At 32.9% G+C, this 23,846-nt stretch overlaps 2 protein-coding genes and 1 non-coding gene across 3 annotated transcripts; 1 reads left to right on the top strand and 2 right to left on the bottom strand.

Annotated features, from left to right (window-relative positions):
• Window positions 1–356: 356 nt before the first annotated feature.
• On the bottom strand, window positions 357–430 carry TRNAI-UAU (transfer RNA isoleucine (anticodon UAU)). The gene has a single exon. It is a non-coding gene; the product is annotated as a tRNA-Ile (tRNA).
• Window positions 431–7,095: 6,665 nt separating this feature from the next.
• Window positions 7,096–10,376, top strand: LOC146944033 (verprolin). The gene is made up of 5 exons (XM_085742407.1): window positions 7,096–8,210; window positions 8,298–8,435; window positions 9,064–9,230; window positions 9,642–9,825; window positions 9,986–10,376. Exons 1-5 carry the CDS (start codon window positions 7,575–7,577, stop codon window positions 10,160–10,162), a joined length of 1,302 nt encoding a protein of 433 aa, XP_085598533.1. The 5' UTR covers window positions 7,096–7,574; the 3' UTR covers window positions 10,163–10,376.
• Window positions 10,377–12,598: 2,222 nt separating this feature from the next.
• On the bottom strand, window positions 12,599–23,424 carry LOC146944032 (RNA helicase family protein). The gene is made up of 21 exons (XM_085742406.1): window positions 23,035–23,424; window positions 22,784–22,948; window positions 22,074–22,153; window positions 21,888–21,957; window positions 21,695–21,780; window positions 19,478–19,547; window positions 18,978–19,073; window positions 18,229–18,334; window positions 17,981–18,027; window positions 17,790–17,873; window positions 17,652–17,705; window positions 16,990–17,090; window positions 16,163–16,253; window positions 15,435–15,599; window positions 14,556–14,645; window positions 14,309–14,380; window positions 13,977–14,075; window positions 13,787–13,873; window positions 13,515–13,568; window positions 13,306–13,385; window positions 12,599–13,055 (listed from the first exon to the last, which is right to left on the bottom strand). The coding sequence occupies exons 1-21, from the start codon at window positions 23,293–23,295 to the stop codon at window positions 12,911–12,913; spliced, it is 2,103 nt and encodes a 700-aa protein (XP_085598532.1). The 5' UTR covers window positions 23,296–23,424; the 3' UTR covers window positions 12,599–12,910.
• Between the last annotated feature and the right edge of the window lie 422 nt (window positions 23,425–23,846).

Here is a 23,846-nt window from a genome sequence, read left to right as displayed (position 1 = left end):
GTAATCTTTCACATTTTTTTTTGAAAGAATAGTTTAGAAATAATTAAATGAAAAAAAATTAGTGAAACAATTATGCTTAAAATATTAATTTGCTAAAATAAATTATAAGGTAATGATATAATATTTTTTAGAATTATTTACATTATACAATTTATTTACAAACGCACGATTATTCAGTAAAAACAAAACAAAGTATACTAGAATTCGTAGTAATTTATTCGACAAATCATGCAATAGACATTTTTCTTTCTTTTCAATAGAGATTTTAATGGAAAGCTTGTTTCTGGCCGTTGATGAAAAAAAAAAAAAACAAAGAAAAACAAAGAAATTGATGAAAAAAAAAAACAAAGAAACCATGGTCCCGGCGGGGCTCGAACCCGCGACCTTCGGCTCATAAGACCAACGCTCTAACCAACTGAGCTACGGGACCATGTTTGTTAAACTAATTATCACATTCTAAATAGTTAGACTAATTTCTCAAAAGTTTTATATATCATTTTGCTTGTCATTCTATTCTTATTTATTTCTACTAGATTTATTTCTCAAAAGATGGTTTTTCTTGCAATACAAAACAAACTTCTATTACCAATTGTAAAGTAAAATTATTGTATAAACGGTAACTTAATATTACCAATTGAGAATTTTTTTTTCTTTTCATTTTTTAAAATTTGTGTTTGATTTAACTTAGTAACAATGTAATTTACTTTTCATTTTTTAAGTGATTACGCTCAAAAGGACTTGCATTGTTTCCGGTTAACGAAATAACTTGACTTAATATCAAAGGGGGTTGATTTCCCTTTAAGAATGGCAATTGAAGGTTATGGTTTATGTCAGTTGAGCACTAAAATGTTCACTTGAATAAAGACATTTACGCTCATAAATTAGGCATACAAGATAAAATGTATGGTTTCTATGGATAATTCAACGCATACAAATGAATTGATTGGTCTTTAATAAGTATAAATGTTGCACAGTCCCCCTTGTAAGGATATGACCTTATGTTCATTCATGCTCATGGTTGATATACAACCTTGAATTCTTGCCTAGAGATTTGATATCCATTATCTTGTGATTTATGGAACAATATCAGAATTCTAATGGCCAATATGGGTTGAATATGGAAGAATGAGACTTGCTAGATGAACGTCGAGATTGGGCCACCCTCAACGAGGCCATTATCAAACTAAGGATGGCTATCAAGTATGCCAAAAAGGTCCGAGCTCATAGTTTTAATGTGGGAGACCTCGAGTTGAGAAGGGATGTATCAGGCATAAGAATATGTACAAACGAGAGCCAAACCCATATATCACGACCCAATTAAAGAAATACATTCGGAAGAATAAACTTCAAAATTAAAAACATTGATCATCCTAAGTTTATCTACTGAAGTTTTCCGGCACTCAACCCTTTTCTTCATGAGTTCATATATGGTACCTTCGTGGACAAGGTTTTAAATAACGGTCGCGGTCACGGTCGCGGTCGCGTTAAGGTTTTCGCGATTTCGGCTGTAATGGACGTTGCGATACCAATAACGGTCTTCGCGGTGTGAAATAATCACAAAGTTGCACATATCTTATTAAAACCATTTATATTAGCATATAATGTATCATAACTTAAATTAATCTTTTTTTCCCATTGTTACAACATGTTTAAGTAAATATAATAAAAATAGGCTACATTCAAGATTAAAAAAACCATGACCTCGTCCTATTATACATACAATCTAATTTTTTTCCAACATCACACACGTACAACACCACAAAACGCACTAAACAAAACAACAGAGTCACAGAGAAACAAAAAACGCAGTACACACACAAAGAGGGTCACTCACTCTCTAACTATATCTATCACTATTCATGTATTCTCTGTTTTTCTTTACCATCATCAATATAGTCACAACACAATCAAAACCCCAATTTCTTTTTCTCTAAAATTACATCGAATATTTTGCTACCAAGAGTCAATTTTAAATTGCCTTAAGAAGATCTGGAATATGGAAAGATGAAACAACTACAAGCAACTTTAAATTTCTGCTTTTCTGCAGTTGTAATGATGTTTCGCGGCCGTAACGGTGTTTCGCGTTCGTAACGTTGTTCGGTAACGGCCGTAACGGCGTTTTTCTGTGAATTTCTTTCTCAGCGTTAAAAGGGGCAAAAACGGTAACGGCCGCTGCCGATACCGTTTTGTAACGGCCGTTTTTGCGGTAACGTCCCGTTTTTTAAAACCTTCGTGGATCTATTCTGAATGGCTGGAGAACTACCGAAACCACACAAATTCAAAGGCATACCAAAAGATAAAGATCCCCAAAGAAGTCCCAACTAATCATGTTAGACCTGAAATCCTTGGGTTGATGGCGTTGAATGACCTTTGAGTAGAACACTTCTGTCAACTTTTGCCTTCTTCTCCATCGTCTGTGACCTCCTTCTTCCGGCGAGTGGAGGTTGTATGCATATACGTGCTATGAAACCCAAGTCACTAAGTGGCATGGGATGACATGCTCTTTGTGCAGAGTGAATGTATATGACCCCAGGTATATGAGCTAATAATGTGTATTTCGTGCCCTTATGTGCCACAAATTGGTTGTTCACCTTCGGTATGAGTGCTTCTGTGCCACGTGCCTCCTTGGTTGTTCTCATTTGGGTTTGTACGCTCATATGACGCGACCTCAAGAACTCCTTTTGTGAGGAGCCCTTTAAAACATATTAATGGTTAGGCGTCAGTCCATAACATAACACTAACTAACTAACTTGGCCCTTGCATATTTTGTCAGGAACCAAAATAGTATTCACTCTAAATTAAAACAAAAATATAACATATCATTATATGACTGAATGATGAGTACATAATCAAACTTCCTGGGTGTCACTGTGTTCACCTTAAAAAACTGTTAAATCTCATTAAAATTTAAATATGAACAACCAAACTACAATATTAAGCACTTTATAAAAAAAATGTTTTTTTAATATTATTTAGCAAAAACAATTGATTATTTTATATGGTAAAATTGATTTATCTTAATCTATACAATTAAACACGGTAGAAAAGTGGATAGACATACACATTATTGTCTATTTTTTAGTTAGTAATATATAAGGAGATAAATGATTTTAGACTTGCTTTTCATTGTTTCAATTATAGTTTTTATTTAAACTATTTTTGTTTATCATTTTATACTATTATTAAAAAAGTTAGTTTTTTTTAAGAATATTAAAAAAAGTTAGTTAATTCTATAGAAATAATCTGAAACAATATCTTATTTTAATTTATTTTCAAAAAATATTTGTAACCAAAAAATATATGTTAAAAATTTATAACGAGATGCGACAATTAAATGCAATGAAAAAGTGGTTAATTTTTTTTTTGAAAGGAATGGAAAAGTGGTTAATGAAAGCGACATTATATTTGTATGTTATGCGTTTCTTACCATGATTCGATTCAATTTAGTCTTAATTGACAGAAATTTTCATTAAGAGAATATCTATTAATGGCATTTCATATCAGAGAAATCTGATCCATAATGAGTAACGATATACGTCCCTATCATATTTCCCATTGCCATCATACCATGCCAAAGATTTCTCTTCTCAGCTTACATGTGTATCTGCTTCTCATTATATATTTTTAGAAAGATTTGCTTTTAAAGAAGAAAAGCGTTTATTAGGGTCAAATTCATTTCATAAAACTTTCAATTTTTTGCATATTAAAGAAGATTTTGTGGCATAGATTGGTTGCTTATTAATGAAGCAGATACCACCTAACATCATAGCTTTTAAAAATGCAAAGATTTTAAGGTTGCAAGGCTGGATACTGTAAATATTTTCTGACAATTAAAAGTTTTTTTTTCTCCAAAATTTAGAACATTCACAATGGTAATTCACTAATAGAGACCATTTTTTTTTTGTGGTGGTCATGGTTTGAACCCCGGACCTTGCATATATTATGCATTGTCTATATCAACTGAGCTAAGCTCACGAGGACCTGATAGAGACCATTTAATAGACCTCATATGTACGCTTCATTTATTTATAATTTTTTAATAAAAGTTCTTATTAAAAACTCAAAGACTCCAATATCAATACAGTAACAATGACTCTAATGAAAAATGCTTAAAGTCTCACTAACTTTACATTAACAAGGACTCTAATGAAAAATGCTTAAATATGTTTAACTAACTTTACATCATTATACAAAAGTAATTTATTTATTAAATTATAAATTACCTCATAAAATATTACTTCTTTTTAAAGTGAGACTAACTTGTACGTATTTTATTACTTCTTTTAAACGTGTAACCCGTTAGTTACTCAGAAGATAGACAGTTTAGAGCATCCACAATGGAGACACCCACTTTTGGGTTCTTAAATGAGTCTCACGTATACACATCGCTTATTTATAATTTTTTAATAATAGTATCTAATAAGAACTTAATCCCTCCAACCCAACATCTCACAAATTTCTTAAATGAGACCCACTAATCGATTATCAATAACTTTATATCATTACATTTCAATTTTTAATATTAAAAGAGTGAGGGTCTTAAGTAAGACCTCGGGTCTAATAAAACCCTGAAAAAGATTCTCCCCAATGGGGTACCTAATAGGTACCGATTCTTAAATAGTTAAGACCCTCTCATTGGAGATGGTCGTATATAATTGCCTGTTACTTAATATATACTATTATTTTCTTGTTCCAATGGGATCCTTAACAAGGTGTGGTCCTTGTTATATAGGTTTCATTACTTACAGTTATAGAGTTTATTAGTTTGGAGAGCAATTATTTTAGCCATTAAAAACGTAATTGTTTTTCTACATAATTTTGAAAGGAATAAAGAATATAAGTAAACTAGATAGAGAATCCGTAAAAAAAGACAGATATAAGAGAAATGCGTTTTTTATCCTTAAACAGAGAAAGATTAAATAATTCAGATTAGAGCACATTAAGCCTACCGTTAATTTCTTTAAAAATTAGAGATGAAACAGTTATGTTAATTTTGCTAAATATTATATTTTTTTATAGAAGATAAATTAAGCCACCTAAAATAGGTTTAAAGTTTAGGGAAATGCTAACCGGTGTCCTTGGGGCACTGGTTAAGGATATGAAAAAGGAAATTATATAGTAGTTAATGCATTGAAATTGTGTAATTAATTTATAATAAAGTCAAAAACAGTTTCTTTTATGGTAATAATTCCCTTTTATGGTATGCTTAACCAGTGCCCCAGGGGCACCGGTTAGCAGGACCTAAAGTTTAAATATAACTTTAAATGTCATTGACTCGTTTCAATACTATAAAAAATAAAAAGGTTCCTTCAAAAAAATATTAAAAAGGATCAAGAGCCGAGTGGGAAAAGCTTCCTTCAAAAAAAAAAAAAAATAATTAAAGGATTAAAAATATGCTGTAACACTTGACCAAAAAAATGCTGTAACAAAAAAAGAAAAAGGATTAAAAACATGAACACTGAGAAATTTACAAGACAGTTCTCTTTTTCTTATTTTTTTCAAATAATGTATTTTTTTTTCCTCACAGGATTCAGATAATTTTTGTACAAGAACAATGAAATGTGCCGATTTTCCTACTACCAAAAAAATATATACTTGACCCAAAAAAAAGAAGATATACTTTTTTTATTTGAACATAAAATTATATTTAAAAAGAAAATATACTTATAATTCCAAATTGCCAAGATGCCATTTTCATTCCTTCAAAATAATAACTATCATTATAAAAATTTATTTGTGGCAACTTTCACACCCGTTTGATAGTGTTGATGAAGAGAGATAAATTTTTGGGTCATGCTAACAATGCCATTTGTTAGCATTTCCCTTTTTTTTTTTTAAGGAATTGATGTAGATAATGACATATGATAATAAGTATCGTATTATCTTTTTTATTTTCATAGAAAAGTTTTTATATTATCTTAAAAAAAAATTGGGTTACCATATTATTGATATTGGTATACGAAGTTTTCACCTTTTTTTTAGCTATGATTAATTTTGTTTGGAACCTATAAAACATACAAAAATCCCCCCACCCCCATTAAGGTAGGATTCTCCATCATAGTCGAGGAAGATTCGAGGGGTTTTGACAGTTGCGTATTATTTGTCATTCCTTATCAATAGCATCTAATTATGAAAAATTTATGGAAAATGCTACTTCTCAAGAAAAATAGCTTCAAGAATTTTTCAAGAAATAGTTGGCAAATTTTAATTGGATGATTTATTTGTCCACTTTCTATTTTTCAGCCACACCTCCTTGAATTGTGGCAAATAGTGCATTGTGATTGACTATTCTTTATTCTTGAAGAATTCTTGATGTTATTTTTCTAGAGATATAGCATTGCTCAAAATTTATTATTGATTTTGTGACTTTAAAAGATATACTGATTTTATTTTAGAATTTTATCTAACATATTATTTTAGGAGAATGATATTTATCCCGAAGCGTTGGCTCACAAGTATTCAGAATGATAGACGTTTCATTTTAATTGACTTCCTTGTATGATTATGTGGTTTAATGTTACGTCGCGACGTTTCATAAAAAAAATCACTAAAAATAGCATTTCTCTTATATGCATTTCATTTTAATTGTCTTAACTTTGTATCGTTATACCTGATTTAGTATTACGTCGTGATGTTTCATGAAAAAAATTTACTAAAAATAACATTTCTCTTATTTTATTCTTTATCGTTCCATATATATTTGATATGTTAATGATTAAAATTATATATTATTCTGACAGATGGGTTTAAAACTATATGTTTATGACATTATTGTTAAATCCAAAACTGACAAAACCAAAATACATTTGAATCTTTATTTATTTTTTGTTGGTGTGTATATGAGTATTGATTATGAACTAAAATGTAACATATATTTTAATTTTAATATTTACTTATCAAAGAAGACGAGAAAGAAAGAGAGAGAATGTAGATTTGAACTTTAAAAGTTAAAAAGAATGTAACTAAAAGTTATTATTTAGATAAAAGATTGCAATATTCTCTAATAATATAAACATAATAAAATATTAAATACGAGAATCCACAAAATAAAAATAATTATAAATTGCATGCAATAATTGGCAAAAGAAATTTCAGTGTAGAATCCACAAAAACTTGCTTTCTTTATGGAGAAAAAAAAGTACACATGTGAGTGAGAAAATTACGAGCTAGAAAACCGACAAGGACAAGAAAGATTCTGATAAATACTTGGATTTCCTTAATTTTGAAAAACTCTCTTATGAGTCAAGATTTGTTATATTTCTTGGACATTCAAAAGGGTATGAGAAAATCAAGGAAATTACATAAAGTTAAGATACTCTCATATTCATTACACACCAATGTAATAGCCGCATAATTCTCTACGTGATTTTCTTACCATATAACACACTATCTTTTATTTTTAATGAGAATTTTTTGTTACTTCGTTTAGATTATATTCTATGATCCTTCATATGTTTATTTTGGATCTTTTCTTAAATTCTTTTAAATTCTCTTAACTCTCATAATCTCTCAATTGTGTATATATACATTGGATTTTGATGAATGAAAAAATCACATTCACATAGTGAAGCAACATGAACATAAACATGTGTAGCAATAATGGTAGTAGTAGTGCTTGTGGATGTGGTAGTGGAGGAGGAGGCAATGATCATGGTGTTACTATGTGGAGTTCTGGTCTGAAGAAACAACAACAGCAGCAACAAAAACGTCCTAGGATTCCGAAAAGAGGTCCCGGTGTTGCTGAACTTGAGAAGATCTTGAGAGAACAAGAATCTACTGACATAACAACAAAAGATAGAGGAAATAATGAAGGATTTTCAGTTTCGTCTTCGTGTTTGATGCCTCATTATTCTTCTTCTTCTTCTTCATGTTTGAAATCTCATCCACCTCCACCACCGCGGTTGAATTCAAATAATTTCCCATCTGCCCCAAAATTTGATCATGTAGTGCCACCAACCATTGGATCTATGTTTGGTAATACTAGTACTCATTCATTAGGAAGGAATGGTGGTGGTAGATCTGGTGAACATGAACTATTTCCTGTGGATCTTACTTCATGTAAGTCCAAACCAAATCTTAATGAAGTTGGTGAAGGAAGCCAATCTGATTCTGGAAATTCTCCACCTAGGAATTTGTCTAGTGAATCAAATCATGGTTGGTCTTACCCTACAACAATTCAAAAGAGAAACAATGGTTATACACCCCCCATGGTAAGGTTTTAGTCATTATTTATATTTTGACCTAATGTTTTAATTAAATTGTGTGTATGTGTACATGAAATTTTAATTGTAATGCAGATGAATCAATTTCATGGGACTGGTGGTAACCAAGCTTCTTCAGGATCATTGTCAATTGGATCACACAATCATCTAGAGTCCCCTTCAATCCAAAATTCATTTTACAATTACTCAACTAGGTCACATGATGAACCAAAGGTATCTTTTCATATGCCCTGCTGCTCCAATTTCATTTTTCTATTAAGGCATTAGCAATATATATTTTCAATTTTACTAAATTGATAAGTTAAATAGTCTGCTTCAGCTTCTGTCTGTGTTTAAGTAAGTTTTATGTAGCAAATTTCAATACTGAACTCATATTTCGTCGTTTAGAAAGTACTTTCAGTATCACCGGGTCTAGCATAAGTGTTGATTGCGCCGGTGTTGTAAACCATGGTACCTATTCCTAATCATAAAAATAACTCAAATTAGGTTGTTTTGTGTTCGGTAATTGATGGTTCTAAGCCTATAATTGATTTATATCTTACCTTAAGATTTACTCAAAAATATATATTTGATAAAGTTCCAAATAATTTAATTAGAAGACCATTCAAAAGAATTTCTTGAATTTTAACAGACCTAGAAGGTAGAGTCCTCTAGATATTGATTAATATATTTGTCCCCCCTCAGAAATGTATTGGTCGTTAACTCATTATGCATGAAACTGACATGTATGTAACAATCATGCAAATTAGTACATAATTTCCATGAAGAAAAATATACTTGTTTCCATCTGAAATCAGAAAAATGCACTTTCATACTAACTGCTAATTTATGTTTGTCATAGATGGCTGGCTTAAAGCGATCTCATACTTCATCTTTGGACAACTCTCTGATTCCACCATCAAATTTTCAAGTTCTTCCAAGTTTCTCTCGCTACAATAGGCCACAACAATCATCAACAAATGAAAGTCATGGTTTGAGTAGTTACAATCCCACCAATGAGTGCTACAGGTAATGCCTTAATTATAAATTAGTGAATTTTTTTTCATCACTAGCTTTTTCCTTCTTAGCTGCAGTTGTTTGCTATGTATAATCACCACTTCATATTAAAGACGTGTTTAGTATCTGTAATGTGTTAATTTATCAATGTCATATATATCCAATGTCCATGTTTGAATCGATGCTTTATAGGTTGAATCTCTTTGTTTATTGCTTTCAGTTTTGTAGGATAAAATGTTTTATTCTGTATCGATGTTTGACGTATGAAACCGATACATTTGATTATGTTTAGTCACTTTTATTTTCTCAAATTATTAGTGTTTACATGTTGGTATTAGTTAGTGTTGTGCCGGTGTTCGTGCTTGTATCAGTAACTCGTAGCTTGCTTGTTTTGTTACTAAATTCTCTTCATATATTTTCCAGGGATTCCAAATGGGGTAGCACTTTGGAGCTGAGTAACAAAAGGTTCAATTCTGAGAATGCTGGCTCTAGTCATGCAAATTTTCCACCATTTGTTGTTCCTGAAGTCCCCCCACCTCCACCTCCTATGCATTTGTTTCAAAATGTTCTTTCCAAGGGGAATTTGTTCCCTCGTCAAGTCATTGAAGTAAGTTGAAAGTTATTTTGTAATGTCCAATGTTCTTTGTCTTTTTTATTGAAATATGTGTGATGTGTCTGACACGTGTCAACCTGTCAGTATCGTATTTGGTGTCCGTGTTTGTGCTTCATTGGCTGAATACTTTGTTTCTTGCGTTTTTATTTTGTAGGATAAAATGGAAAATTCATATCAACTTTCAGAATCAAGTGGACAAGATCGCAAACCTTTCTATAACTTCTTAGAAGTGCAGGGCCAAGGAGGGGCGACAGATGTACCAAGTGGATCAAATCATGGAGGACTTGAAGGAGGAGGAAGAGGTGGCCTTGATCTTAGCTTGAAGCTCTAAGTTTGAATTTTTGCATAAGAACAATTTTTTTTTTTTTTAAAGTATACTTTGGTTTTACATTGAAAACAGAGAATGTTTAGCAACAAATGAAGAGATGCCAATTTGTGGGAATTTTTATTTAAATTATTTTCAATCATTAAGGTTTTTCAATGTTGAGTATTTAGAGATGAACCACTGGGCTTGAGTGAAGGTTTTTAATATTTAAGACCCTTAATTTGATTGAATTTTAGTTCTAGTTTTCTTTCATATACTTATATTTGGCCAAGTGAAGAATTTACCTGGAATATATCATATACTTATATTTTCTTTCACTTTTAGATTTTTTTTTATTGCTCTTTCACCATCTATTAAACTAAAAACTAAAATAAAAACATATTATACATAAGGACGCTTTATGACTGTGATAGTGTCTCTAATGTTTTTCATGCAAAGATCATGACTCTTGCAAGGTGTAAAATTGTTTCCGAATGAGCGATATATAAATGTTTTTTGAGCAAGGAGCGACGTAGACATGTTATTTATTGTTAATGTGATTCCCAAGGTACTGCAATTTTTTTAACTAGCCAAAAAAGATATATAAGGAGATGTTTGATCTTACGAAATGCACCATAACAAAACTAATTCATTGAACCATTGAAGTGTGTTTCTGTCAAAACCGACCGTTAGTTTTCTCAAAAGATAAAAAAAATCAATCATTCTAAAAGTGGGACACATGTGCTTTTGTGATCTTTGCGAGTCCTTTTCTTTGGGAGATACTCCCTCTATATTTTATTACAAATGTAATCAATTTTGTATTGTAAAGAGAAATTGTGAGTGATTTTACAAAATTATCCCTTATTAATGATATGAAAAAAAGATTAAAAGAATGAAAAAAAAAAGCTTAACATTGATACCGTAAAGCGACTTATAATAAAACCAAAACACTTGTCAACAAAAAAGCCAAAACATTTTTTAAATTGTATGGAAAAAATTGTCTGGAAGAATTCATTTTATGTTCTATCAACTATGAAGATAGCCTGCATATTGCTTAACATGGGATGATTTAAATATGCATTTTTTTAAATGATAAAATTTAACATAAAAATAACAAAAATCTAGACGTAGAAATTAAATTTTAGAGAACATTCCCGGAAATTTTAATGTGGACTATTTGAAAGCAGAAGAATTCTAAACTGTAGGATGACGTTTTGGACGTAAGTAATTACTTGAGCGAAGTACTTGTTGGAGAACCAGACAACAACCTATTCTGCATTTTTTTTTTTGAATGGCAAATATTATATATATATATATATATATATATATATATATATATATATAAATAAATAAAAGAGAGGAGAGAGTACAAAATATACAAATGAGGCCGCCGAAGCGGAACACCTACAACCCACCACAATGGGGGAACACCCGGAGCCCTCACCACCCCAAAAGAAAAAGGAACACAAAAACACCACAAGGAAGGGCACCAACAGCCGGGAGCAGCGGACCCAGCAACACCTGCAGGCAACAAAGAAAACCAACAAAAATAACCCGAAAGCCACCCCGGGAAGGAAGGGGAGATACAACCACTCCCTACCCGACAGGCAACCCCAGGAAACCAGACCACCACAAAACTCTACTGATTCAAACACAGGACGGGCTGCGCCTCCCACTCATAGAGGGAGCAGGAACTCGCAGGACACTTAGCCCGAAACCACTTCCAAGCTAGGAGTATAACTCTATCCACCACTGGCTCCTCACGGAGTAAGCCACCAGCAAAGATAAGGTCGTTTCGGGAAGCCCAACCCGAGCTGCTAGTGCCATATCAAGTCCAAACCAGACTGGTCGGATATGGGACAGTTCAAATGCAACATCAATGATGAGGGGCAATTTGTGCTAGCCAAGACAACTTGATTTTCACCACCTTACATGGTTGATATAGGGGAAGTGTTTGGTCTTCTCAATGCATTTCGTTGGATTAGGTTCGTGACATGCTGTTGGAACATATGAACTTTGTTCTTGATTTGAAACCAGTTATTGATCATTTTCATTGTAACAAGCAAGATGTCAATATAATTACTCATTTCTTTTTAAAATGGGATGATTTAAATATGTATTTTTTTAAACAATAAAAGTTCAAGATAAAAATAACAAAAATCTAGACGTAGATATCAAATTTTGAGTTAATTTTTTGCGTGTAGAATGTAGAAATCAAAATTTGTTTTCTACGTCTAGATTAATCAGCTCAAATTTTGTATATATTAATTGAAATAAAAAAAATCCCGATTGAAAACATTTAAAAATATATATTTTTTAATAAATATCTTATGGGGATTCATGGCATCAATATATATTTGGACCTGACGATTTAAGATCAGGTAATTCTTATCACACAGTCAAGAAATTAAATTAAATTTAAACAACCTCAACCATTGATTTGAAGGGCGGAGGAGATAGAGATTTGTAGCTGCGTAACAAAAGGGAATCTATTTCTAAGTTCCCTTGTTGAAAACAGTGAATATTTTTCAGTCCTACATATGACGAATCTCAACCATTGCTTGTAAGTAGACCTATTCTTTTAACAGGTCCTTGTGACTACTATCAACTGCACCAAATCTGTATCCGTAATTTACACAGGAGAGATGAGAAGTTTCTATCTTAATCTCCACATTACTGATTAATCTGCTCTACTCGAACTGTGACATTATATGTTACAAATTACAGTCCTTCACCACAGACTCACAATTAATTAATAAGACTAAGGCAATCATATCAATGAAGAAGATTAGGTTGCTGTAGCTTGTAGAAGTGAGGAGCAGCCTCCAATAGCCATGAGGGATCTATTGTCATCACATTACGCATATATTTCCGATCAGTTGATACTAGAGAATTGAAAATAACCCACTTTGGATTTACTCTGCAAAATAACATAATTATTAGTTGACTTGACATACAGCGACCCTCGTCCATCCAAAGGTTTGGCATCAAATCACAACAAAAAAGGGATGAAAAAAAAAATCCAAACACCAGAAATTCAAATGCTGGAAGAGACTATGGGATTTCTTATATCACCATATAACTTGTTAATCTTCTAAAGCAGAAAATAATAGTGAAAAAACCAGCACATAGTTAGATAAAGTTTTCACAAACTCAGTTTTTCTCACTACCTGAATAGCACCGATGAAGGATGAATATATACTTCTTCTGATCCTCTTAACGTCTTGTACATCCCATCAGGACTGTATGGCTTTTAAAAAGGTACAGAAACAGATAAATAGAAGTGAAGTTAAATTATTGTTTGCCACAGTTGAAAAAAACTAATATACAATTATGAATCAAAAAGAAAATTCAGCATCCTATTATCTCGAGTACTCACCTCAAGACGACATGCATTAGCAAAAAAGCCAGCAATAACTGCTTTCTTAACAACCTGAAAAGGTGTAACGTTTAAATATAGTTAAATCACCTTAGTAACTAAATCAAGGAGCTGACAATGAGAACAAGCAAAAAGCCAGAGAAGGGAATGCAGTGCCGCTATCAGTAAATCAAAATAAGACCATAATAGCATACAGCAAATAATAAATAAGATGGCATGCATTTTCTAGAAGTGCTTTTTCTAAACCGGCATGAGTATAAAAAAAAACCAACCTGCATATCACTTTCGCAAGATTTTAAGACTAAGCCTATCCTCTGTGCAATTCTTCTGAGTTGTTCTCTAACTTCAAGAACCTTTTTCTATGCAATTTAAACACCGTGTCAACATGAATTGGTGAAAACTGAACTGAAAAGGACAAATTGAAATGGCTACAATGTGCATAATTGCTGAACTCATACACACCATGGCATGGTAGTTCACAAAGTTCTTGTGACACCATTGTGATGATTTACGAGACTGGTGAAAACCCTTGTATACATTAAGAAACGTGACATGGTCACCCTGTATAAATTATTAAAAAAGGTCAAATTAAATTATAAAAAAAAAGTTCATACAACACATTGCTATAGAAAAGCACTTGTACTACACAGTAGAAAAGTTAATTGAAGAACCGATAAAAGTTTGACAAAGAAATAATGCAGAGGAAATTACAGCTATACAGGTATAAACAGAGAAAGTGAGTACCATTGTGTGTGAAAGAGGAGAGTAAAAACAGAAAAATTAACCTAAAGTACCTCGGCAGCAGCAAATCTCAATTTTGCTTCATCTGATTCCTTTTGTATCCCTCTCCCTGAGATCCAAATAGACTGTATGCATAGATAAAATAGAAACTGAGATCAACTGATCTATTACTACTTTAACGTTCAACTATGTTTCATAGATATTGTCAATATACATTTCATTTTACATTCCCATCATCAGCATGAAAACTTAAAACATCTTTCAAAACAAATTTAGTCATGACTAGAGCAAAAGATTTACTTGGACGGAAAGAGCCGCAGCAATTGTAATTATCTCCTCTGAACATCCAAGTTGGCTGGACGCTATTATCATTTTTGAGATCATAGGGTCCTGTAATAAATCAGATTACATTAAGTACACATTAGCAAAGTTGTAAGAAATGCATGATAGAGCACCGGAATGAGCAAAGGATGGACCAACAATTGCCTGACATAACAAAAAAAATCCTTAACAGTAGTACAACGACAATTTTTTCTTTCTTTCTGTATAGTAAAATTCAGATTAGGCGAGACACACTTCCATAACCTCAGTGAGGATTGACGATATAATCTATGAATAGCCTAGCCTACCAACAAGGAGATTTCGGATTTGAACTCAAGTAACAACCAGTGTGAGTAGAAGATCCAACCATTTGTGTCAACCAGTGTAATAGAATTTATGTCTTTTTTGTGCTATCTGTGCTATATAAGTGAGTCAAAGACATAAAAAAAGACATCCTAAATACAAATATATAATTGAGTCAGACATAAATTCTCAATTCTTTACTCGTGTTCTGATATTCTTTTGTGCTATCTGCTATATGCCTGGTGCACTTAGAATAACCCAGTCCCCACAGTGAACAAAACAATTATTTAGTAGACCAATTCTATGGTGCAAAAGTAAGATAAGTTTTGTATCATGCACAAATTAGTTTCCACCACTGGATCAATAAGTCTCACCAGTAGATCAAATGAGATACGATGGGACTTACTGGTTCAATGGTGAAAAGCACACTTGTGAATGATGCAAGACTATTTTACTTGTGCGCATTAGACAAAGCCTCTTTAGTATTCTACAAATAAAAATGAAGTATTCAACAAATGAATGAAACACAGGGTTTTAGTGGTTTTCAAAACATACAAGTGGAATTTCTGCAACTTGGAATCCAGTTGGTGAAGTAAGCTTGGCATCATCATCCAAGATCCCAAGGGAGTAGAGAACTTCCAAAGCTCGGATCATTGCTTCAGGTGATGGAGATGCTGGCCAGTCAAAGCCCAATATATTATCGATCCCCAAAGCCTTTAACTGGAAATCATCAAAAAAAGATATTACACGAATACCTTATTTACACGAACTCTTATTTACATTAATACTAGACCCTAATTCTAATCAAATAAGGAAACAGATCATCATAATAGCTAAGAAATATGAAAACTGATCCTAGCATATACTCTAAGATAACACCCTATTGCTATGAGAAAAACTAAGATAGTTCAAAATAACATAAGATGATTTCTTAATCTAACAAAGAAAAGTGTTAGTTAATGAACTATAAAAAACATTGTAGTTTCAAATCAAACTTCATCCTTTTCTATCTCCAATTAATTTTGATGATTTTTTAGTTAAAAATTATCATAGGGGGAGTAGATACACTTTTAATTACAATTTTTGAAATTTGAACAGATTCATGATAAATCTTCTATCACTGATACAACGAATAAGTAGCATCATTGCATTGATAAGAAAAATACAAGTCGAAGCATGCGACCGGAGACTAATAAATCACTAGTGATGTTGATGCTACCATAACAAAAAAGATAGTCTTAAAAAATTAGTTGCTCTGAAATTATTCCACCAAAATTACAGACCTGGATTACACAGGAGACAAGATTTGATCTCTGTATCTCTGGAATTCCCTCATTAGACATGTGGTTAAGAAAAAATTCTTCTGTATATAGCCTGGTTGCAGTCATGTGCACAATGAATGGTAAGTAGAGAATTGTTGTGGTTAACATCATGACAAAATACCAATTGCAATTTCAATTTTAGTTCCACCCACACTATCAGTTTATACACATCCATATAAAGGGTAAGGATGCTTCAGAGTGAACTGGATAAAATATACTCCAAAAAAGAAAAACGAGTAAAGGAAGGATAAAGAATGCATCAAGGTCGTTTTTTCTCTTGGCATATCAGAAATGAAAAAAATCATTGAGATTGAAATAGCCATGAGCAGAACACTAACAAAATCATAAATCACAAAGAATTGGGGTCAAAAGTTAGATCTTCAAAATGAAAGTATTCTGCTTAAATCAAATCAGATAAGCCAAAAATTAGTACAAACTGCACACTGCTACCATTTTTCTTAACTGAAACTTTCCTCAGCAGTGTAATTAGTTCTTATAGAGTATTATTTAAAAAGAAAAGTAAAAAAGACGAACACTTTAGAGCATGTAATAATTTTACTAGAAGATATTCGGTGTGAAATAAACATATATATAGCAAAAGCATTTCCTTTTGTTGAAAGTGTCATCAGATATTCAGGCATTCGCAAAGGATTTTGGCAAATATGTCAATACATAGATATTTATAGATTAACAGTGGAACTTTCTTCCATGAATTAATTGGAAGCGAAAAATCCTCTTCAAGAAAATGTTTTTAAATCAGCTGAAGGAAATTATCTACTTTCAGTCACCTGTAACATTTTCCTGGTCGAACTCGTCCAGCCCTACCAGCTCTTTGTCTAGCAGAAGCCCTAGAAATTGGAGCCACAACCAGATTTTCAATATCAGAGATCTGTTACAAAAGAGAGAAGAAAATTACAGTTAGTGATATCAAGATGACTGAGAAAGGAAGCGAAAACGAGTTGAGAAGGGAAGACTTCTGATAAATAATATTACTAGCAACTTAGCTAGACATCTTGAATAAATCACAATTTAGTAGATCAATTAATATAAACTGAATATTAGGGAATACGTACAAATGTTTAGTTAGAATTCAAAAATTACTCGTAATTAGGAAACTTCCATCCAAATACATAGGAATTTTTAAGGTTTTAAATCCCTCATGAATCAACAGTGGATTGTTTAAATATGCCATATGGAAAATTTACAAAGAAAGTACAAGCACAGAGCGAAAAATGAGTACAACCCCTTTGCAATGGAAGTGTTAGATGAAACGTACATAGGACCAGACAAAATTCAATGCAAGCATAAATAGAAGGTTGGGGTATTAATCCATTTCGCATGTACTTTTATAGATTGAAATGTGAAAAAAATTACATTTATAAACAACAGGACAAAATCATTACTCGCCCATTACTATATGTATTCTTAATAAGAAACAGAATGGAAATACCGGATTGTAGAACCGCTGTTTTGAGAATCCACTGTCAACAACATAGACAATACCCTGCACAATTAGAAAAATAAAAATATATAAAGAGGACTTTGTTGCCTCTAATTAATATCAGACATATTGTAAAAGAGATGTTACCTCCAACGTGAGTGATGTTTCTGCTATGTTAGTCGAAATTACTACTTTCCTCTTTCCTCTAGGAGTTGGAGAAAACACTAACTCCTAATAGAAAGAAAGTAAAAAATGTATCAACTATCAATACATTCAGAAATTTAATTTAAATAATACGGACAAATTTTTTAAACTAAATCCACAGATGTATTTCTAACCTGGTCAGCACGTGGGAGCCCTGAATAGAGAGGTAAAACAACCAATCCTGGAACAAAAGGAAATTCCATGTATTAAAGGAGTATCTGTTGAGAAGCAAAATTATGTGCAAAATATGAAAATCTTTTTCAATATGTTCGGTTCAGTAAAACCAAAATTCTATACTTATGTTGCTCATTTATTTTTAGTTGTAAGTAGTTGTGGAGATCAAAACCTAATAGTCCAAATAAGAACTATTTTGTGGGTATACCTGAAGAGTGCTTTCGATTAGTTTGAATTTCTTCGTTGAATAAATGAACAGCGGCATCGATATCATCTTGACCAGTAAGGAATACAAGAACATCTCCAGTGGTTTCCTATTAAGAGAGATAGGATAGACCAAAATCACCATTACATTCCATTTTATTTTTGATCAAACTATTAATATAAATCTGACTTTCTTCTTATATCAAAAGCAGAAATGCTTGAGTTAGTGTGTCTTAGTGTTAGTAGACCTCCTATTAATAAGGTTTATGTTAGGCGTAGGCGCAATAATCAATAGGCCCAATTATGTAAGTAGGTGTGCATATTTAAATAAAACAAGGATGAAGGAAACTTGATCAGTTGGTTATTTGGTTTGGGAGAGACTAGGTTCTCTGATTCCTAGAGGTGTAGTTAGTTCTAGCAGTTACTGTTTTATGTATTTAGTTTGTAACTTTTCTATCAATTCTATAACTGCCCTGTTGGAAACATAACCGCAATCTTTCAATAAAATACTGCAATATTCATATCCATCCTCTTTCTACATATTTACTGCATAATCTGATTCTAACAGTTAGTTTTGCCAATGAAGAGCCCCAGAATTTCTTATAAGGATCAAAATGAAAACTAATATTTTGGTGTCCATGAGTAAGCCTAATGCAAACACCATGGAACAACATATATCATTACACTGAATTAAATGCCTAAAAAATATAACGAATTGGTTAAAATTGTCCTATCTCAATGAAGGCAAATTACCCGCTCATGGATCAAGAGTACTGTTGAAACAGCAGCCTGAACATAGTCTTGGACAGGTTCCACAGCAAAATTAAGTTGAACATTGAAGCCTCTACCCTGAAAATTATAAAGCACGTTTTATTTGTATGTTGAATAATTGAACCTATAAAGCACAAAGGCATAGTGATTCCTCAATATACTGTACTTCCAAATGATAATGTAGTTCAGGTTCTATAAAGTGACGTTTTCTTTTTGAAAAGAAATATTATTGATATTAAAAAGAAATACAACAGGTTGTGTTATACTCGAATTGAAAAAAAAAAAGTAAACAAGGAAGCTAGAAATACAGTAGCAGCTGCCAATTGCAAATCAGATACCCCCTTGGAATAACCATGGGCTGGAACTGTAGAGAAACTGATACATTAACCTTACAGAAGAAAAATTTAGGGGCAAGGTAGATTAACTTATCCTTCAATTTGCATGTGTTTTGCTTCAAACAAATGCACGTCCAGAATTCGTACCTCGACTGATAAGATTGCAGGTTCAACTTTTAGTCCATTCGCCTCATTTTCAGGTTCTCGCCGCTTTTTTCTGTTAAACGGCAAATCGTGAAAATTAAAATCTGAGTACTCGGGATGAAAAACCAGGAACAAGACTTTCAATTTCACACAGCTCAGTAATATTGTCGTGTTACATACCATATAATAACATGTATAGTACATTTTTCAACTTCATACAGTTCAGTAATATTATAGTGCTACGTAACATATAATAACAGGTATATTAAAAATAGGTTGGATTGGAAGTGAAACAGGAAGAATTACACCGCCCAAATGAGAAAAGTGACAAATAAACTGGACTGAATATCACATCATTAGAATATAGATATGACTACGCTTAATGCACCTACATAAGACGTTAATCTTGACATCTCAATGTCATATCAAATTAGTATTTTAGATACACGTGAAAATCTATAGAGATGATCTATATGATATAGGCTTTGTCTGAAATGCACAACTCACTCAAGTCTTGTATTGTACACAATATTTTTCAGCCATTGAATAATAGAGCCCCGCTAAATATATGATAAACCATATGTACTAGATTTTTACCCACTCGTCTGAAATTCTAAGAAAAGAAGGTTCATTCTTGGGACACTCTCAGCCTTCTCCAACCTCAACAACACCATATTTTTTTACTCGCTGCTTTTTTTTTTGTTTTTGTTGAATCTTAGATCTGGGAGATAGGCTTCCAAACATAATATTTTCTTCTATAACCTTCTCCAACCTCGACAACACCATATTTTTTTACCCACTGCTTTTCTTTTGTTGAATCTTAGATCTGGGAGATAGGCTTCCAAACATAATATTTTCTTCTATAACCTTCTCCAACCTCGACAACACCATATTTTTTTACCCGCTGCTTTTCTTTTGTTGAATCTTAGATCTGGGAGATAGGCTTCCAAACATTAATATTTTCTTCATCAAATTCCATCTACTTTAACTTGTACTATTTTTTTTTACAAGACATCATTATAATGGAAGAGGGGGAGCCTTGGCGCAACAGTAAAGTTGTTGTCACCTGACTGAAAGGTCACGGGTGCAAGTCTTGGAAACAACCTCTTGTGTAAAAAACAGGGCAAGGCTGCGTACAATACACTAATTGGTGGGACCCCTTCCCGGACCCCGCGTATGTGGGAGCTTTAGTGCACCAGGCTGCCCATATCATTATAATGGAAACCACTAGATCTGAAGGGGAAACACTTCTAAATAAGTTTATTTATTTTATTTTTGGAAAACTTCAATATATTTTCTTGATCAGACGTGAAGACAACACAGTTAAAACAAATTAAACCAAACTCACAAAGTTATGCAGGAATGACCATGAGGTGACTATTGCTATAAAGGCTATGTTTTTTTACAGCGCATGCCTCCTTTTTGAGTATTGATGCACTTTGTTTTTTGGTAAAGTAAATGAACTCCATCAGTGGAGTAAGAATACAAGGGGGAGGGGAGAAGGAGTGATTGTCACTACTCCAGTTGTGTCTCAGTAGCCAACAGTGGAGGTGGAAGTGGGAGATACCTTGTTGCTATATTCTTGAAGATGACGAGGAAAACATTCAGTGTAATAGGGTTCATAGAAGATATAGTGAAACTTTGTTATCTGACGATGAAAAAATGTTGTGTACGGTGCACAACCCATCTAGCTTGTGCACCATAGCCATTGCCTATGATATATAAACTTTCAATGCAACAACGAGTTTTGTAATAAAAGTTTGCAGTAAAATTATTTTGATCAGTGCAATGCCTTTGGACTGGTAGAAAAAAAATACGCCTTTTGTTGTTTACATGTTTTAGCTGCCTAAATATGAACTAGGCAATCAAGTATTTGCAGTTTAGCTCATTTTTCCAAATAAACTATAGTGCCATTTTCTATGAATATAAATTTTATAGATAGCGAGGGGTAACCTTGGTGCAACTGGTAAAGTTGTTGTCATGTGACTGAAAGGTCACGGGTTCAAGTTCTGGAAACAGCCTCTTGTGTAAAAAACAGGGTAAGGCTGCGTACAATACACCAAATGGTGGGACCCCTTCCCGGACCCTGCATACGCGGGAGCTTCAGTGCACCGGGTTGCCCTTTTTATAAATTTTATAGATAGCATAGCAATTCTAAAAGAGTGTTAACATTAACATGAAAATCTGAGCAACTGAAATAAAGCAAGATTGGACGAAAACCTTGGGCGGAAGAAATCAGCCATTGATTTTGCTTCAATAGTAGCAGATGCAATAATCAAACGCAACTCTGGTCGACGCTTTTGTATCTAGAAAAGTAACAAACAGAAAATATATGAACTAAAAGATTGATAAAAAAAATGCAAAATTTTCATACCATAAATACAGTGCAGATTGTATCTAATTTCTATTCAACCTTTTTCAATAGTCCAAGCAAGATGTCAGTTGAAATGGACCTTTCATGAGCTTCATCCACCATTATAACACTGTAACAACACAATTATTTAAGTGTGTTCAGATTTGAGTTTATGACAGTAGAATCGAACATCATCTCTTCTATAGTTGACAAAATTACAAAATGTGTAACCTTTGAAGTCAGTACCTATATTTTGTTAAAAGAGGATCATTCATCATCTCCCTCAGGAGCACCCCATCGGTAACAAATTTTAAAACTGTTTCATCCTACACTGCCAAAAACCAAAAAGAAGTTAATGTGTGTGTGATAGATCAATCATCATCACCATATACGTGTATGTTTAGTTCCACTTTTTGAGAAAACAAAATTGATTCTAGAGATCTAGAATTGCTTGACATGTTTAGATGTCCACTTTAAGCTATTGTTTTATTTTGCCTCCATAATTGATTTTCACTTTAAGCAATAATTTGATGCTTTTATTGGGAAAAACCCAAGTCCTACCTTGATAAAAAGATAAGGCCAGCTTAAAGTTTATAAAGAGTGGCAATTCCCTATATTTTGTAACGATGAAGTAAACTAGTAAAACAATTTAACATGGTCGAAGAGCATATTGTTCTGGGAACCCTATTGTTTATATCCACATACCAAGCCCAATAGAGTTGGGCGTGAGGGGGTGTATTGGCAAAAACTGAGTTTTTGCTTCTTCAATTGATTTTTGGAGTTAAATTTATAGTTCAACTCACTTTTACAGGAATATATCAACACATAAATCACTTACATTCAACTCATTTTTAACCAGAATCAATTTTACATAATAAATTCAATCAAAAAGGATTTTCATCACAGCAAAATCAAACACAGTAAACGAGTAATAGAAAGGTATGTGAATATCATACTTGATTAGTAACATCTTCAAACCTAATAGTATAACCAACTTGATCACCAAGTTTAACTCCCATCTCTTGAGCAACCCTAGAAGAAACAGCCTGAACAGCGAGTCGTCTTGGTTGAGTACAAGCAATGAGTCGCCCACCGGCAGCCCAACCAGCCTCAATCAGATACTGCAATGCAATGCAATGTGAATTGAAAATTGAAAATGAAATCGGAAATAGCGAAGAAGAGTGTAATGAATGAATAGTAATAGAACCTGAGGGATTTGAGTGGTTTTGCCGCTACCGGTTTCGCCGACAATGATAGTGGTGGAATGAGTTTCAACCAAGTAGAGAATGGCGTTGCGGTATTTGTAGACAGGTAATCGTTGGCGTTGTTTATCGATGCTGGCGTAGCCATATCCGGAGGAAGAAGAAGAAGAAGAAGAAGCAGAAGGGATGAATAGAACACCGCCTTCTTCGTCGTCAACTACCTGTGCTTCGGGTTTCTCTGTTCCTGGCTTCCAGAATTGCGCCATTCTCAACTTTCGTTACCTCTCTCGTTATTCTCAACTTTTGAAGACGAGTGAGGTTTCTTTGGAACACTCTACAAGGTCCCAATTGGCCAAACTTTTTCTTCAGTGGCTCTGACTCTGGCTCTGTTTGCTTGAAATAAGCTTTAAGTTAATTGATATTTGATAAACTGATATGGCAGATGACTAAGAGCTTATTCGGAAAAGCTCGTTTATTAAAAATAACGAGTTTGATAAAATTGGTTGTCGAAGTTGTTGGTAAACTAGTCGATATACCCGTGCTGAGCACGGGTAGCGCGGCTGCGCCGCGCGGCGACATGTGTGTCGTTGTACGTCAGCGAGAACAAATATAATAGTAAATAATGCTATAAAAAAATTTATAATTTAATAGGTGAGTAATTTTGAGTCTCATGTATCAATTATACTTTATTCGGATAATTTTAGTAGTGGAAATGTAGTATGGAGCATTTAAAAAAACTTTGATATAGTCCTTTCAAAAAAAAAAAAACTTTGATATAGTATTTCTATAAAATCTTAATTTAATTTATTTACAAATA

This window comes from Medicago sativa, chromosome 2, assembly GCF_051527215.1.
Source record: "Medicago sativa cultivar Bolivia chromosome 2, Bolivia_mono, whole genome shotgun sequence".
In the NCBI taxonomy this organism is placed as follows: Eukaryota; Viridiplantae; Streptophyta; class Magnoliopsida; order Fabales; family Fabaceae; genus Medicago; species Medicago sativa.
Note: the sequence above shows the minus strand (reverse complement) of the source record. Positions and strands in the feature narration are given on the sequence as shown.